The sequence below is a fragment of the Pithys albifrons genome, chromosome 8, assembly GCF_047495875.1.
Source record: "Pithys albifrons albifrons isolate INPA30051 chromosome 8, PitAlb_v1, whole genome shotgun sequence".
Lineage (NCBI taxonomy): Eukaryota > Metazoa > Chordata > Aves > Passeriformes > Thamnophilidae > Pithys > Pithys albifrons.
The window spans coordinates 23,539,459-23,558,492 of record NC_092465.1 but is presented as its reverse complement, the minus strand read 5'-3'; the positions used below and the strand labels follow the sequence as shown (position 1 = coordinate 23,558,492).

Here is a 19,034-nt window from a genome sequence, read left to right as displayed (position 1 = left end):
ACTAATACAGAACTACAAATTAAAAAAATATGCACAAACCAAAAGGTAATTTTAAATTTTCATTAAGGTAAAGCTTAGTTCTATGATTCACAAACACTAAATTTGAGTAACTCAATCCTAGTTATACATCTAAACAAACTATAATGCAACATACAGATGTTTTCCCTCTGTATGCCTATGTAACTCATGTCAATGACAATTACGTATATACACTGAGACTAGACCTCTTAAGACTGCAAATCAATAGGTGTTTCTATTGTTAACGTTAAATTAATACAAAATAGTAATTGAGAAATGCATTAAATCTTCTCTATTAACTAACAAGGAAACACCCTAAACTACATTTCATTTCTGTTATAGAGTTCTCTGTACTAAATGTGGAAAAACTGAACTACACAAATATTGAAAAGTTAAAAATTCATTGATTTGTTTATTCCTGGTACCACTACCACAATTTACAGGGCAATATACCTGATGTAATGGGAAAATAAAAAGAAAAACGAAAGACAAAGCTACAACAGAGAAAGACCTCAGGAATGTACATCTAATCGACACTACATTGCATTAATCAATAGCTGCACTTTTTGCAAACTGTGGCTATGACAGTCCTGATCAAGAAGGGTTTCCTGTTTAAGCTGCAGTAACTTTTCTGACTATGGATCATCGTTCCTCCTGTGGCAGATTTTACAGTTCCTCTAATTCATTTGGGACGACTGTCTCAAAGTAACCTGCAGCTTTCCTGACAACTCCTCGCTCTCTCTCCTGCTAAGAACTGTAGCCTGTTGAATACAGGATAAGAAAATTATTACTCTCAGTGAACAGTTGTACATTATTAATCATCATTATAAATATGCATTACACCTACCCTTTTCCTGGTAGCATTTTTAGAATCTTCTACCACCATAGCCCCCACTTCCACTTCCAGATCCATAACCACCTACAAAAAACAGGGTGTATATTGAAATACAAGACTAACAAGGAGATTGAACTAAAAAAACACTTTCTGTACAAAATCATGCTTACCACCGTAGGGACTGCCCGAACTTCTGCCACCAAAGCTGCCACCACCTTTCATGGGACCATAGTTGGACTGCTGTTGTCCACTGTAATTGCCAAAATCATTGTAGTTTCCACTTCCACCGTAATTACCTGAAACAAAAATTTAAAGTCATGTTTGTTCAACACTTAGGGCATGAAGCTTGCCAAATTATGATATCCAATGTAAAAGTAAATTGGAATGGTTAACAACCATTAAAAATATGAAGTTTAAGCATTTTGCAAGCTCCTTCTATGCAAAATGTACAAGTACCAGAAAATCCTTAACATTTTTAGGATTAGCAAGTGGTATTTTACTTCAGATGAAAAACATCATGTGACTTTGGAAAATTTACAATTTGAGCAGGTGATTTGACGTTAACCCATTAGGACAAATTTAAGGCCCCTAAAATCAGAAAAAAGCATGTGAGTTTCACTACAATTCTTCCACTGCCCACCACTTTGCACGTATGACAATAATGTTAATTACATACAATTTATTTGCTCCAAAAAGTGATAGAACTGTCACTGGCATGCTGCATATGTGCATCAGAAACTATAAGGAAGCATGCAGCAGCTTTTGTAGCTTGACTCCCCAAATTAGGGGCCAACAAAAAAACTTGGTAACAACTTAGATTCATAGTCTTTACACAGGAGGATGTGATCTACATGTGAACTGGAATTAAGGACAACAACATATTTTAAACGGTCAAAACCTTTAAAATTCTCGTACTTTTGCCTTCACACACAGATTTAGTGCTAAAACTTTTTCAAAAATACATACCAGGCAAAACAGTGTTACAGTGTGTCAAAGCTGATCCACACAAAAAAGAACCTTCTTTATGTACTGTGGTATTCTAGGTTAAAACCTACTTGTGTGTGTGTGTGTGGCTTGGCTTCGCGAACCAAGATTTGGGAAGGGCTGTCCCCCCACGTGGGTGTGCCCTTCCAGCCTCCGCAGTGGATTTTTAGGTGAGGCTTATCCTGCGTAGAACTGGCCCCACCGTTTAAGTCCTGAGGTTCATCTGCCACGGCCGAGTGAGCTTGGACAGTGACAGTGAAGTCCTCAGGACTAGAACCTACAGCACCCAGCATTTCCCAGGAGGTCGCCCATCCAAGTACTAATCCGGGGCTGACCCTGCTTAGCTTCCAAGATCTGACGGGATCGGATGTCAGGGAGGCATTTAACTGCCCTAAAAAAAAACCTACTTGTACAACTCATTTTTTGCACATTCCCGCATCGTATTTCACGCCTTGTAAACTGAAGTGGCATCTTACCACCACCAAAATTTCCTCCTTCATTGTAGCCATCATATCCTCCTCCGCCACCTCCGTATCCACCACCTGGGTTTCCATATCCTGGTCCTCCACCACCACCATAACCTCCTCTGCTGCCATAACCAGGACCACCGCCATAGTTGCCACCTTTGAATAAAAGAGTCAAACTAAACACACCATAGCCGAATACTTTTAAGAAAAGGTCCATTTAACAAAAAACCCCAAATCAATACAAACTGCACAATAAAAATGTCCCACAGCACTTTCCCTGTATTATACTCATTGTGGTTGCATAATTTATCTAAGCTGTTTAATTGGAAAAAACACGTTTATAAAATCAGGACCCAAGTAATCACACACTACTTCCCTCAAACCCTTTTGACGTGATAATTGCCTTTTTTAGCTTTTTGGTATTTTACATCTTTCTCTTCAAAAGTATTTTGGATATTCATCCAAACGTCATCATGCAAAAGATACCACTGAGCTATGAAAAGTCTTACAGTTAATTGAAAACATTTCTGGTATGATAGCTGGCCATTGTTTTGTTCAGTTTTAGTCATCTCAACTGACACCAGAATCCCCATTTAGTTCTCAAAAATCATTAACAGCTGCTTCATGACCTCACAATATGAGATTACAGGAGTATTTTTTTCCACCCACCACTTTGCAGGGAAAACAAAAAGACATTAATTATTCACAGCTCTACAAGCAGACATTTAACTTTCATTATCGCTATTATCACATTATCACCAAAGCAGACTTTGTTTCCAAGGTGAAGGCAAGACTTAGAGCTGATTCAAGCATTGTGGGGGGAAAAAAACTGAACAACACACTTACCATCACCAAATCCATTGTATCCATCACCACCCCCAAAGCTTCCTCTGCTCCCACCACCGCCACCGCCACCCCCATAGCCTCCTAGAACACAAAACAGATGAGATTGTTTTCCAGAACACGTTAAATGTTTAAGTCAACTGACACGGAAAATAAAAAAAAACCCTCAGATATCACATTCTACATAAATATTCCAGCCATTTCCATTTACCTCTTCCACCGAAGTTTCCTCCTCGGCCGAAGTTCCCTCCACCGCCTCCAAAGTTTCCACGGCCCATGAAGTTGCCTGAGCCACCCCCACGACCTACAAAATATTTCACTTGAATTACATTAATTGAAAGTCTGTTACATAAAATAACTATGCATAACTACAACTCACCTCTCTGAGAGCTAGCAGTCTGCATCTCTTGTTTTGAGAGTGCTTTTTTCACTTCACAGTTATGTCCATTTATAGTATGATATTTCTGAACTACAGAAAATTGTGAAATAGGAAAGTTAGAAAATCACATCACAGCAATATGCTGTAAAAATCTCATAGAAAGCTAAAGAGAACACTTTTAAAAGGAACATTAAATCAACCCCATCTCTTATAACACTAAAGCAGTCGATTATGCAAATATCTCACTCCAGGTACTGCTGTTCGGAATTCCTACATTCCTACTTTTATCCTGTAAGTAATTTCTCACTAAAGAGTTACATACCAACAATTTTATCAACTGTATCATGATCATCAAAAGTTACAAAAGCGAAGCCTCTTTTCTTTCCACTCTGCCTGTCTTCCATGACTTCTATGGTTTCAATCTTGCCATATTTTTCGAAGTACTCCCTTAAATTATACTCTTCTGTATCTTCTTTAATTCCACCAACGAATATTTTCTTTACGGTAAGATGAGCCCCAGGCTTTACAGAATCCTGCAATGCCAAAAATGACATTAAGTGCTTTAAATTACTAGGTAAACATTAGGAAATATGGTTAACTGAAACACCAACTCACCTCCCTGGAAACAGCTCTCTTTGGTTCAACCACGCGCCCATCGACCTTGTGTGGTCGAGCACTCATGGCAGCATCCACCTCCTCCACACAAGAGTAGGTCACAAAGCCAAAGCCTCTGGAACGCTTTGTTTGTGGGTCTCTCATCACCTGCAAAAACACAGGGGGTACGCTGCACCTCTGTCCTAGAGGAAGTACCTACACCCTTTCAAAAGCACAAACTAATATTAGACACTTTACCACACAGTCCGTGAGTGTGCCCCATTTCTCAAAGTGCTCTCTCAAGCTATCATCTGTTGTTTCAAAGCTCAGACCTCCAATGAACAGCTTTCTCAACTGCTCTGGCTCCTTCGGCTCATGGCCCTACAAAATCAGAAACAGAAAACATATTTTGAATACAAATAACAGAATTAGAATTTCACAGAATTACTAAAAATTATCTGTGCACATTGTAACTACAAATAGGTGGAATACATTTACATAAAAAAAATTACTTCTAATGGGTATAGACAGCAGCAGAGTAAACAATTAATGAGGTGTGATTTTAATTAAGACACTAGTAACAACTTAAAGAGTGCTCAAAGACAAACAGTAAAGGGGTTTCAATATACTAAATAACTTGGTTGCTCCCCAATTCCCCGAAAGCGCATTCATTCTATGCCCGTCTCTGAGGTGCAGATTGCTCTGTAGGGACCAGCAATGAAGCACTGCTGGATAAAGTAAGTTCTAACACTTTACACAGCATAATCACGAAGAACTATAATAAAGTTAAGGACACAGTATTCAAGAAAAAAGGGTGATTGTTCAAACTGAGAGTCTCGGGGGTATCAATTTTGAAAGGTTAGTTCTATGCATTTTGAAGAAATGCATTACTTCATAATTCCTTAAAATTTCAATTTTTGTACTTTGATAACTTTCTAATTGGAGTACACATAAGATAGTAGAACTATGTATTTGGGTTTCAGTGTTACAGGAAAACACCTCTCAAATGTGAAGCAACAGAGACTTATGTCTTACAGATAAAAAAATGCCTTGAGTAACAAAATATAGGACTAGTACTGGGCACAACTACTGGAATAAGATTGGTAACTTTAAAAGCATCGCAGAACAAGTGAGTTTAATTGAAGCTTTTGACAATATTGCCTATATATGACTAGGCACATTTTAAAATGTGAAAATTTTCTGTGCCAAGTTTTCTATAGCACGATTAAAGTGGGCTTAAGAAGCACAGCTGTGTTTCTGCTCTCTTTCAGGGCTGCATTCAGGCAAGGAGTTTCCCCACACCACTGACAGGAGTTTATGGAAAACTATTTTAGAATTTTCTCCCACTGTAAGGGAAGTCTTACAAAAAGGACACCAGACTAAAGTCTTGTTTTGCAAGCAGGTACTTTTGTGGAAGTGAAACACTCCACAAGGTGCTGGCTAGCTCTGCTGTGTATGACTTCAGTTCTGCAGCATGAATGCGCAACAGGCTTCCCAGTTTCTGCTGCACTGCGTTAAACCAGACCAGATGCAGCATCATCCTGAGAGGTGAACTACATAAAACCAGCCAGACTTCGATGTGTAGACACCTTGCTTGAAACTTGAAGTGCTTTAACCTTTGCCATGGTGACAGGGCTGGCCAGGAAAGCGTACATCCCTCCGAGTGAGATTTTCTCAATTATACAGTGCTTTAGTAAATTGTTGGTTTATAATGTTCAGGTTGTACTACAGGAAACAACAGCAAAAATTATGAAGATCTGTCTGGGAAGCAAACTGCTGCCCTTATACCTACTAAACTTTGTGACAAACTGAGGCAGCATTCTCAGTTACAGATTTCTATTTAAAGCTTTATTACCAGGAGAACATAATATAAATGATAAACAGTCAATGGTCCTGTGACTACAAAGTAAAGCTCTTCTACTGTCTTCTAAGTGGTCTGGACTATAAATAACAAAAATTTAAAAAAAATCCCTGTTCTAACTACAGGTAAACTTAAAATGTTATAGGGTAGAACACCTAGAACCTGGTTTAGGCCAAGTGCTGTTTTCTGTTGCTGATTTTTTTTTTTACATCTACTGACAATACTTAATTTTTATCTGGGTTATGTTAAAACTGGGAGCACTAAGTGTTTCAAACTCTCTTACACACATCAAAGGCAATTTATTTTGTGAAACTGTAGTTTAAACTACTCCAAAAATGAAAAAAACCTATGTAAGGAAAAACTGGACAGACTTCTTACAGTTCCCTGACATCCCTCAAGGCTATGAAGGTTTTCACCTAATGACTCAGACTGCTTTTATCTTGAAAGAATGACCATACAACTTTTCAGGTCACTCCTAAAAGGGAAAGTGAAGTCCTTTTGTGCTTATGGTAATTATGGGCACGCGACCTGCTGTTCTCATACAGGAGGAGCATTTGCTGTTACAGCTTCTCTCTTCTGTTGGAGAGAAATTATCCTCAGGACACATCTGTGTCATAGAACTCTACACAGAAATAAAATGCAGCACTTTCTTAGGGAATTAGTTATGTTTTTCAGGCAGTTTGTTCTCACTGGGGTTTTCAGTGCTGTCCTCTATCACACAATATACTGTTCTCTCAGTCATTCTGATGGAAATTATTCATAGCAGCAGTCTCTCCTGCGCAGCAAATCCTGTGCAAAAGCTCTCCCTTCCTCCTTAGTGTAACAGTTACCACGCTGCTCCAACACAATCAGCAGGCTGCCTCCTACTCAGCTGACACCGCAGGCCAGGCACGCCATTTTGCAGCGCTGCTTTGGTCGGAGGCGGGGAGTGCAGCTGTAACAACGCCCAATTTGCCTTTAGCCGGCAAGACGCTTTGTTTCTCCCCTGAAGCTGCTTAAGGGGCTTCAAAAGGCAATAACAGGCCCTGAAGACGCAGGGAACATCCTTTCCTGCCCCGCCCGTGCACTTCCTCCCTACAGCCACAGCTCTGCACAGCACCGACCGCCTCCATTTTGTGAGCGCCCGCATCTCCTCCGCCGCCAATATGGAGCCGGGGGCGGGGCCGCCGCAGGTCCCAGCGCCGCAGTGGCGCCATGGGCGGGCCCTGCGCCCCTCCCGCGGCCCGGGACAGGCTGGCACGGGGGGCACTGCCCGCTCCCCACCTCTGCTCACCCTCCTCCTGCCACCGAAATCAAACCAAACCCCCAAACACTCAGCACAGTCTAACTGTACCTCTCAGGGGGGGGAAGAAAAGATAGCAACTGGAATACCCGGAGATTCCTGAAAAAATCCTGATCTTTGCAGGAATCCCGATGCCTTTTGACAAGGCTGCTGCAGGTACATACTGCCTCTATCCCGAGGTTGCCTTTACCTGAAATTTCATGGCAGGGGTTTTGAAAAATCACCCATTTGGAGCTGCAGTATTTCTCTCTCGAGGCAGGGGTTTCAGGTGGAGCCCTCCAAGGCACTGCACCCCTATGAGCAGCACCAGCTGTCCACAGAACGCCCGACAACACCACACCTACACTCAGCAGTGGCTGAACCTGAGACCACCCTCTCCCCAAGGCAGCGCAGTCCTAGACTGTTTTCTGAAATCGGAAAGCGTAAGAGGCAACTGTGGCCTTAGCACCTTTCTCTGTGAAACACATTGTCTAGAAACGCAACAGCTTTTAAGATCATTCCAGTGCACGCTACTTTTGTCAAGTACAAGGAGCTTCCTTAGTATGTGGCAGAGCGGCCTCAGTTACAGTCTATCCAAAGTACAAATCAGTGAGAGAGTTTCACCATTCCTTCCAGGAGGAATTTACACATCATAGTTCAATACAAAATAACCATACGCTACCAGATACATGCAACTCCAACAAGGTTTGTTCTGAATTCAGGTGTATAGGCCCTCCCACACTGAGGTATTGTACCATTCCAGAAAAAAGTTGGTTTCAACTAGCTAAAATGTTCAAGCATCCTGAAAAAATGTTAGAAAGCAAGCAAATCCAAATAAACAATGAGAAAATGCCTCAGTAACAAGCTATATAAGCATATTTAATACCCTTTTTGCCAATCTTAAAATTACTTTCTGAAGGGTATCAAGAACTTCCCCCCCTCCCATTTCCACACCCTGCCCCACAGTAACTAGCTCCCATCCTCCCAGAAACAGCCCCAACATCTTCTCTATACTACGCACCTTATTCAGTCTACGGTATTTCTGCTAGAAGCAAAAGAAAACAGTTATTTTTACTTAGTACAGCTCGCTTTCATTTGCAGTGACTATCAGGCAACCATTTTTTATTAAAAAAAACTGAAAAAAATGAAAAAAAAAGGAATCTGTCTTTATTCACAGTAAAAACAGGACTTTGAAGATAGGAAGTAATCAAGTTCCTGCTGATACTCTGCGGATGCATGAATTTCTTAATAATTACACCTTGTTTTAATTAGAAACATATTTAATAGGTTTTGTCATAACAGAAAACTAGAAAAAGGAAATTTTCCCCATTATGCTTAACACCCCACCCCTTGTAATTGTAAGCAATGAACTGCAATTTAAAGTTACTCTGCTAAGACAGGGACGAAGAAGGTACAAAGAAAGTGTATTTACTAACATAACAGAAATGGGTAACTTGGGGGTTTTTTCATATTTCCCCCTTAAAACTACTTTTTTTAAATTAAAAAAGCAATCCTCTCACCTGTGAGGATCGTCTTCCTTTTCTCTTGTAGTCCTCCACATCTCTCTCTTCCTTAATAGTAGCCATTTTGTAAGGGGACTCTAACTCAGCCTTTCAGATCTAGGAAACCTGGAAAACAGGTTGGATAAGTCAGCACTTACACCAAATCCTTTGACACGGGGCCTTCTCTGGCTGAAATGCACAGGTGTGGCTTTACAGGAGGAAATGGGTAAAAGTAGAAAAAAAAAGAAATGTAAAAATCCTCAGCTTATTTTGCTGATGAAGAGTTGCAAAAGTAACATCTGCTATCCTGATAAGCTCGTTTTGCAACTGCTGGAATGACAATGCTAAAATCTGCAGAAAACCTCTATTTCTGTCTTACATAACTATCGTGAATACAATTGATACAAGGCAGGAAATTCCACTTTTGCTACTTAAGCCCACTATATTAATTCTAATTCTCTGGATTTTAAGCCCCAAAACATGTAACATTTTGCAAATATTGCTTATAAGGACTACCTAATGCATAACCTATTGTAATCACCAATCCAGCATCGTGGAACACTAGAGGATGTGTTATTCTGTACTGAAAGGCATTTTCCACCAACAGTAGTGGAATTTACTGAATCCACCTTGCAACATCAGAAATTTTAACAGCTGATCCTCAGAAACCTACAGCACTAGACATCTGCATTACTTTTGCTTAGTCTTATTATTTTACTTATTCTTTAATATTTTTGAGAAGTTATTTGTCTTCGTATGAATGTATTGCTATCTTTGCCACAGTTCATCGCTACTTTGCCTGTTTCTTGAAACACTAACAGTCAAGGAAATGCACTAAAATTATAGATATTTACAAGATTAGGTGCGTTTGTGGGGGTTTTGTTTGTTTGGGCTGTGGATTTTTTTAAAGGTTTTCCTCATGCAAATACTGCACAGGAAAAGGCAGGCAGGTCTCTGCTAATGACCAGTATGTGCTGTTGTTCATAGTGGAAATTATCATTTAATATAATTCCACGTTAAAATCCAGCTTTAAATTAAATTTAACTGTGAAATCTTGAGTATTATGATTTAAGGCATTGACAATTTTAAAGGTTTTATTAAGTAACATCCAAGTGTTTGTAATTTTTTCAGTTCCTCTCCACACAATATTAAACCTGCTCCTGAAGTCCTTTAAATCAAACATCAGTTTGAATTAGGAGCTACTACTATTTATGTGCTTCAACTAAGCTAGTCAGTTCTTAAAGTCATATGGGGCAGGTATGAAACAGAACTTTAACAGTTCAAGGGCTTTTTATAAACCAGCTGTTTGGCAAAATGAAACTCTGGGAATTGTTAGGAAGGAAAGGGATAAAGTTAATTAAATACTTTTTATATGTAATGGGAAGTACGCAATCCCATTCTGATTTTGTCACCTGCTGCTTCCCCCAGTGGGGCTCAACGCTTGCCAACATAAAGCTCCTGGGCATGGTCTCTGTGGGCCTGCCTGCTCATCCACATCACCAGCTGAGCTGAACACAGGTGCCATTAAATGCTGACCTAGCATTGAACCTTATGTATGCAAACCTAACTCTAGAAGTGAAAGTAGTCTCAGGGCAAATCTGTTACTTTTAACGAGAAAAAAAGTCACTGGATGTCTCATTACTCAAATGAACTTGCATTGCTTCTGTATCTTTTACAGGAGACACGAAGTTAATAAAGGCAAAACAGACCTCCTCAAGATGGAAGTTTACCTGTCCAATCAGAGAGTACTATGGAGATGTATTGGCCTTCTCTGTAAATTGCTAAAGTTCGACCTAAAGTGCACACACTAGTACACTGTACTAAACCTAAAAGTTAAAGCATTTGATTTTCAGCTCTAGTAGTTTATTCCCAATGCCAGTAGGAATGTCTGTCTGGAAAAGAACCCCAAAATAAAAGCTTAATTTCTTATGTGATGGGTTTTCAAACCTTACTGAGGCATGTTCAAATGCTCCGAACATAGCCCCTCCAGTTAAACCTCTAAACTGCTACAACAATTGCTTACATGGAAAAGTTATTTTTAGCTGTTTTGCTAAGGGATCCAGTTTCTTTTCTGCTTTTAACGTAAGAACAGAAACTAGAGCGATCTGTTGGTTTCTCATTTTAATTTTATGGGGTTTCATCTTGCAACGAAGGGAATAAAGATAAATACCACACAAAAAAACCTGCACTATTTTTGCTCAGAACACTCTGAAATACTTGACAAAAACCCCTTAGGTTTTGAGGGAAGAAAAGCAAGGGGGGAACATCATTACCACTTTCCTCCAAGGAGGGCGGGCACGATTGCTCCAGACTGTATTTGAGCTTTAATCAAGTTTAGGTTATCTGAACCAAGGTTTGTACACGACTGCTTCCTCGGGCTGCATACCAATATAGTGGCTGGATGCCACCGAATGCCGTGGCTCTTGGGCACGTGTAGCTGGGGGAGTGGAGAAAGTTAAGAGAAAGGTACTTTGCCTTTCCCGACCTCTGTGATCAGTAAAGGCTCGCCACAAGTGTTAACAACGGTTCCCTGTGAAAGGGTGAGGGATATTAGGGAGGTGCTGCAACATGTACCAGCATTTCGCTACAAGAAGCGGAGTACTGCACTAAAGATTTTAACGCTTCGAAGTCTGTTCCGAGGAGAACGAATGTGTATAGAATCTCCCTGGCGCACTACTCCGGGTAACCTACATGGCGGGGGGTGGGGGAAAAGAGCACGGGGAAGGCAGAACAATGACACACGCACGTGTGGGGCTCGCCTCTCCCTACTCCTGCCCCAGTCCGCGCCCAGGTGTTTCGGTGTGCCCACGACTGCTGCGGAGGGCTCAGCCGCCCACAGCCCTGCCCGGGGCCGAGGCAGGGCCGCTCTCGCCCACACGCCGAGCGCTGCAAAATGGCGGATGCAGCCCGCGGGGCCGCGCGGCGGAAGCGCCGGCTCTGCCGCTCCCTCCCTTTTCCTGCCCGCGCCATTGCGGAACAACGCGCCGTGTCGCAGCGGAACGCGGGTCCTTGAGAGCGGCAGGAACGCTGCAAGGAGGCGGCGGCCGCGGGAACTGCGAAGGATTCCGTGACGTGTCTCCTCCACCCCGCGCCCTCCCGCTTGTCTAAGCCCCGGCGCTGTGGCGGAGATCGAGCCGCTCCAGCTCCGCGTGGCGCGGGAGGAGCCGCCCGGCCTCGCCTCCCCTCGGATCCCCGCCTTGGCGGAGCCCGCTCCCCGTTACCTCCATTTTGTGTCCGCTCGGCTCGCGTAGCGCCAATATGGAGCCGGGGCGTCACGTGGCGGGAAGGCGGGCTCGCGCCGCGCGCGCGCGCTGCGGCCGTTACCGCTTTTCTTCTCGCGCCGCCGCCCCTACCCCCCCGCGTGGCGCCTTCGCGGCCCGGGGCGCGGAAAGGGCCGGGAGCGAGGGTAGGTGGGGAACGGGAAAGGGGGAGAGGGGTCTAGAAGTAAGAAAAGACAAGATATCACCGTACCGGACGTCCAGCGAAAGCGCCTTCTCTGCCCCGCAGGTCCCACGCCGCCTCCGGCCCCGCGCACGAACCGCCGCCCGCCCGCTGTGGGGGTGGCAGCGCCTGCGCAGTCGCGACTGGCGTGGATGGCCCCGCCCCTCGCTCGTGGCCCCGCCCCCTTCCGGGCGCGCGCAGGGCGGTGCCCGCGCGCCAGAGCGATCCGCGGGAAGGGGGAGGAGCCGAGCCGGGAATGGGGCTATGGAGCAGCGGGATCAGCTATGCTCAAGAAGCAGAGGACCTTTGGGAAGTTGTTTGTCTCCACGTATTGTGTTAATCCTGGAAATGCTGCAGACACGCAGCTAAAGGTGGGGGCTCTCCAGAGCCTGTTGAGCGCTCGCCCTGTGAACTGAGCGCGGGTCAGGCGTTCCGGATGAAAAAACAAACCCGAGCAATCAGTTTCACAAACTTCCCCACGCTGACACATTGCCTATGCCTTGGAGCGGCGTTTGTCATGAACTGGCATAGAGAGTTCAAAAGAAAGGGTATTCTGCAAGAATTTTGTATAGAATAAAACATAGTTAAGCATATATATTACAAATTTTTCCTTCTGAAAAATTACATCAGTAGAAGCAGCATTATGAAAGTCTACCATTAATGTCAATGTTTCTTTGGCCTTGGTTATCCTCTCACAGTAACTATTTTAGTTTGATGATCTAACCTAAGCAGGAGGAGTTGGCACTTACCGCTTTAAAAATATCCTTATGCTATGTAAAGGAGTAAACCAGTTGATGTGGTTTTACTGACTCAGTAAGTTTAATATTATCTGCTAATTTATTTTACCCTGCAGTTTCTTTAAAAACCCCACCCCCTGCCTTGCAAAAAAACCCCAAAAAACCCACAACAAAGCAACAAAACCTGAGTTTCAGACTGGCATCTTTTATTTATGTAAAGGTTTCAAAACTTGTTTAACTAATGAGAAATTCCACATAAGTGTCGAAATGTTCTCACTGCTATTATGTACAGAAATTAAAACAAGGTTTTGACCATTCCTGCATCTCTGTGAAAGGTAGAGGCCTTCATAGAGAGTAAAACTCACTGAAGATCCCAGCAGTCTCCAGGTATTGTTTGCACTGTGGCCAAACCCAACAATTTATCATCATCCTTCTCTCAATCAAGTAAACCACGGAATTTATCTTTTTATTTAAAATAAAATTCTTCATTTATTTTGGTTATTCTCTTGATTATTACCCACAGGATAAGAGTACTGAGGGAAGACAACAAATGTGTTTCTTATTTTCAAAAGTTCTTGCAGTTTCCACAGGAGTTGCCTCACTGAATTTGAAGAATTTCATGCCTTTTACTTGGGTTGTCATTAATTTCACATGGAACTGTTTCTCGTGGAGGCTGATTGTCTTGCAGTTTCATTTGGTTGCACAGCCATGGGCAGATCACATTGGAATTTTACAGTTTGAGTTCATGATCGCCCTCCTCTGTGTGTATTCAACTGTACAGAATGTAATAATTTTCTAATACTGTGCTTACTGCACCAACATAAAAGACAACCCACTAAATGAAGGAGATGTGCATTTTACAAAGATTCACAATTGCAAATTAAAATTATCTGCAAGTTTGAGGGCTTAGATTTAAAAAAAAGAAATTTTTATTTCAGGCGAACAATTTTCTGATATTAAAGTGTTTTCAGGTTGGTTATCAAGTTACCTGGTAGAATATTGCTTCCCATTTTGCATCACCCATTTCCCTAAGTGAAAACGTAGTGTTTAAAATACCAGTATCTATTCTGGCTGATGTAGTTTCATAGTCAGATGAAGTTTCATATCATATTTCCTCTGTAGTATTGGTGCAGTATTGGTGCAGTATTGGTCTTTATGCAGGTGGCTAACATGCTTTTCTTTTTACTGGCAGTGTTTGCAAACATGTACTCTCTTTGTAAGCCAAGGAAACAGTAGTGTGTATCTATTAAAAAAAACACCAAAAAACAGCGGGAAAAGCTTTTAGTTTTTATATATTTCTGTGGCTGGAATGTCAGTTTCCTCATTGACCCTTTTTGTTGTGGGTTTTTTGGAGGTGTTTATTGCTTGGTTCTTATACAGCACTTTTTGGGAAAGTCAATCTTTGGATAGGTAAATATTGTTGATGAAATTGTCCAAAGCTTTTTTCAGTGTTACACAGAATTTAAGATGTGAATCTGAAATTTCTCTTGAACTTCAGTCTCTAGAATAGTAATGTTAATGGAACCAATTCACTGAACTAAATAGATTTTCTATAAACCTCTGAGATTACAGAAACAAATGGACTCATTATTCATTAAATGTTAGTATTATCACGATAGTTTTGCAAATGTTGTTGATTTGAATCTATTTATTTATTTAAGTTATATATTTAAGTTTCATACTTTAAAAAGGATGCAGACTGCAATTTTGATAAGAAGGCCTGAGTGCAAAGCATTCATGTGAGTTTAAGGGCAAAAGATTGTTTAACATTCAGTTATTTTTTCTGGATTGTAGAAATATGGTATATTTAAATATGGGCAAGTGTTTCTGCCGACACTTGACTATTGTGCAAGCTTCCTTGCACAATAAGACAGTAAGACAAGACTGCAGCTTCTGCTATCTTCTTCATTTGGAGGCAATTGTTTTCATCTCTGAATTTGATTTAAATTGCTGAGCTTCGCTGAACAAAGACAGGATAATATATTGGTGTAAAGTCTTGTAACATTTTTGCAATTCTTGTATGCAGTGCATGAAAAGTTGCATGAAAGCTGTTTACTTCATTCATTAAAAATACATAGAGCAAATAAACTGATCGTTTTTAATATGATTGTTTAGTATGAATATTTGCTTTATTTTAGTAATTGTTAATAACATTCTTTATATATATATTTATGTACAGGCATATATGATACATATGTATATTTATACACACACACACTCCCACACCCCAAAACCAACAAATCCTAAACACCCTTTCCACTACAGGTTGTGCCAATCAAGTGTTTTGTGCCCCAGAACACTCGCAGTCTCTGCAGGACTTAGTTGCAGTGGTTTGAGAAAGATTTCTGTCTGGTTTTTTTCCCCATGGTAGTTACTCAATACATGCAGACACATCAGCTGCTTAATGTGCACTCTCTTATTTTAATTTTAATAATTGATAAAGATGTGTGAAGTAATGAGCTAGTTTGAAGTGAAAACACACACACTTATCTACTAGCCCAGTACAGGTTAAGTAATCTCCAGCAAATAGTTTGGAAATAGCAGTAAACTCTTGTGACTGTGTCCATTCCAATCCATCTGTGAGAGACCTTAGATCAATACTGCATGACTTCTGTTCCTCAAGAGCTATATCTGAGAGCTGTCATCCAAGAAATGAGCAAGAGCAAACAATTTTGAGCAGCTCAATTAAAAACACTTTTAAACTGCTTTCCCTTTGTATATTTCAGTTTCATTCAGGGCCACAGGATTAATTCTTTCTACAAAGAAAGAATTAATCTCTATATAAAATGTTTATTCTTCACAATATTTTGTATTTGTACCAGATATATAATATGGAAAATAATCCTGCATTTTGGATGGCTATAAATATGAATAGTTTCCTAAACATTTCTTTTTTTCCTTTTGTTCTGCTCTTTTTTGTATGCTAATTAAATCCAAACCTATTTGACTCTATTTTATTCCATAATCTGCTTTGCCTATGTTGTATGTGAATTTTCTTTTAAAATTTTTGTTTTCTTGAACCCTTCTGACCGAAATGAAAGGAAGAAGCATCATGCATTAGCAATGATTCTAGGACTAACCAAACAATAAAGCCACTAGCAGTGAAGGCAAAATAGCTTGATGAGATGCCATAATAACATAGCTGGCTCTGTAACTTTGCACCTAAGAATTTCACATTTATTGTCAATATCTTAGGATAGGGGAAATTCTATTACTAGCAGAATTATGCCCCAGACAAAGTGTAAAGGTGTCATGTTTAAGTGTCAACAGCTTGCTACAGATAAAGAATCCTATGCCTAACATTGTGTGCTGTGTGTGATTTAGAATGGGCTCTAAAATTAGAGCTTTCTTAAAAGCAGTATTCTTTGTTTGTGCTAGAACTTGTTTTGTTAGCAAACACGCATTTTCTTTAAATGTAGATTAAATACAAAGGAGTTTATGTATTGCTAAGGGAAAAAAGAACGTGATTTACAGTTGAAAACTCCAGGTAAAATGAAGTTTAGTATGTTATGTTTGAGATGCCAGGACATGTGGAGTCAGCTGTTCCAAATTTGTGTAATAAAAACATCACAGCAGAGAAGGTAAGAAATTCAAGATTTCTAGAATAATTTTTCAATTAGATTCATTTGTTTACACAGGAAAAAAACCCTTGGAATGTAGAAGAAAGAAGAGAAATGGAGGATGTTGCAGGCAGTATCTCCTGTTCTTGAAATCAAAATTGTAAAAGAAAATACACAATTGTGCTTGATCGTGGTGTTCATTCTTTGTTACTAAAATCTGCAAAACATTTGTTAGAGGTAATTGTACAACTAACTAAACAGGATTATTTGGTACATTTTATCACGGCGAGAAGGTGGATTTCCTGCTTGCGTACGAATCTGTGCAAGAGACCAGAGCAGAGGAAATAAATCTTGTTCTTCCCTTGCCTGCAATGCAGATCTGGCTCTGGGAGGGGTTTCCAGCCCCGCGCGGCCCCACCACATGGTCAGTGCTCAGCCAATCGTTCGCCGCACATCTGGCACTGGGTTTCTGTGGCTCGGAATGCTGAGAATGCCTCTCTGACTGCGAAACGAGAAAACCTCTCGCCCTTTTTTTTTTCGTGAATTGATTTGCACACGTTCTTCAAACTATGATTTATATCAAACATAGTTTTAACTGTTTATCTGGTACAGTGTAGCTACTCTAACAACTATGCCAACACCTGTCACAGACAGGATTTTTTTAGAAGCAGCTACATAGAGCATCCTTGTCCTGTACTTACTCTCCATACTATGCTCTAAGCTGCCAGGATCATGCTTTTGGATGGCATGCTGCGTTTTAATCTGTTTGTAAATTGTACTCTATTTACAAGTATTACATCCCCTCACAAGTCAGATATTTCAAAATGCATTGAATTGATTTTTTACATAATTATTTTCTTGTCTGTTGGTTCTGAGAAATAGTTTATTCTTTTTATAATATGCATTTGAGATTTTTAGATTAGTGTGATATAAGTTTAAAAAATGGAGTCTTCATAATGAATTCCATACAAGTTTTGGGTTTTTTTCCTGATAGATTTTGTATCTAGTTAGAAATAGATATGGCTAAATACAAAATATTAAGCTCTAAAATATGAGAGGTTGTAGTTTAAACCCATATCATAAGGATTATAATAGTTTCTGCCAAGTATCTTATGTTTTTTTCTCCCTGCATTTAATGTGATTGTACTGACCAATACCAGGAGTTCAGTGATGATGGGCAAGTAGAATAAAACGGCAAAGAATGTCAAGAACTAATCTACTCATTGTGGCTGCTTAAATCACTTAATAAAGAGAAATATATTGAAACTGCAGAAAGAATACAGCCAAAGGTAAGGAAAGTGCAGCTGGTAGTTTGTCATTTGTACATTCAGAGACCTCAAGTGTACCAGCTGATGTACACCATGGAAAATTGCGTTATTAGTTTAAAAAATGCCCTGTAATGCTGGAGTAGTTGCCGGGGAAATGGTTGCACATGCTTGTTTGCCAAATATTGTAGGTCATGTGCAATAAACACAGTTTGAAAATCCTGAGTAGTGGAAATATTTATGGAAATATATAACCTGATTCCATATCTGCCTTCAGGACAGACATGGTTTGAATTCATTGGCCATATTATTAATAATTTTCTATGCATTATTAAGAGGCTGGTAATATAAGCAGATAGGTTATGCAAGAGAAATCTAACATAAGGTCAATGATCTAATTAAAAAAATATATTAATGTGTAACCAAACAAGTTACTTCATATAAATGGGAACAATTCAGATTTTAAGTGTTGCTAATTTGCTTTTGGAAAAATGACAGAAAACTATTTTTTGTGCAGTTTTCCCTGAAAACTGTCACTCGGTCAAAATGTAATATAAAAACTAGTACCTTTTTATTGTTTCTAGCCATAACACTGTTGTAGTTATTTCAATAACATATCTTGTGCCAGATAAAGTTAAAATGTAGTCTGATTCTGTGGTTCTTAAGGCTTTTAATGAACTATCTAGCAATGTCCTCAATGTGTACAAAAAGTTCTAGATAAAGGCTCTAAAATTGTGAAATTAAATTATTTTCTGATGTCTGGTTCTTGCTTGTACTGTAAGTTGGCTGAGGATGAGGCCTGCAATCCGCAGAGACACAAGTTATTTACAAATACCATCCACTCTCATATTCTTTCCGGGTGCCATTTCTGAGGCTTGTTAGTAAAAACATTCAGATAAATGGGTCTGTTTCCTTCACTTCAGTGGGGTCATATCGAAGAAGTATCACCTGGGAATCTGTGACTTCAGAGTTTCTTTTTAAGTTTAGTCAACTGGAAGAGCTGTACCGCTTGGGACACTGCTATAGTTGTACCACAGAATTTCTTCAATTTAAGTAGCTAGCAGTATACAAGATTTTATTTTAAAATAAAGAAAGGTGCTTGCAACATGTAAATATAGAAAACACACATATTGCTATTTCTGTCAGTTAAATTGCCATTTTATCTAAGCAAGAATTAGCTGCTTTTTTATGCCCTCATATGGACATATGCCAACCCTCCAGTACACCTGTTGCTTTTACCTCCATCTCGTGAAGTTAGCTATGGGATTAAATTAATTAGTTATTTTT

General features: G+C 40.2%; 1 protein-coding gene across 3 annotated transcripts; it reads right to left on the bottom strand.

The window, feature by feature from the left end:
- Positions 1-402: 402 nt before the first annotated feature.
- HNRNPA3 (heterogeneous nuclear ribonucleoprotein A3) lies at positions 403-12,324 on the bottom strand. Of its 3 annotated transcripts, none has more exons than XM_071561971.1 (13): positions 12,216-12,324; positions 8,763-8,870; positions 8,264-8,287; positions 4,379-4,501; positions 4,142-4,288; positions 3,849-4,059; positions 3,527-3,616; positions 3,359-3,466; positions 3,151-3,231; positions 2,314-2,460; positions 1,024-1,149; positions 866-937; positions 403-779 (listed from the first exon to the last, which is right to left on the bottom strand). In XM_071561971.1, the coding sequence occupies exons 2-12, from the start codon at positions 8,826-8,828 to the stop codon at positions 885-887; spliced, it is 1,176 nt and encodes a 391-aa protein (XP_071418072.1). In that variant the 5' UTR covers positions 8,829-8,870; positions 12,216-12,324; the 3' UTR covers positions 403-779; positions 866-884. The 3 variants fall into 3 exon arrangements, with proteins under 3 accessions (XP_071418072.1, XP_071418073.1, XP_071418074.1); XM_071561972.1 differs by having other exon boundaries at positions 3,359-3,451; XM_071561973.1 differs by lacking the exon at positions 3,151-3,231.
- Between the last annotated feature and the right edge of the window lie 6,710 nt (positions 12,325-19,034).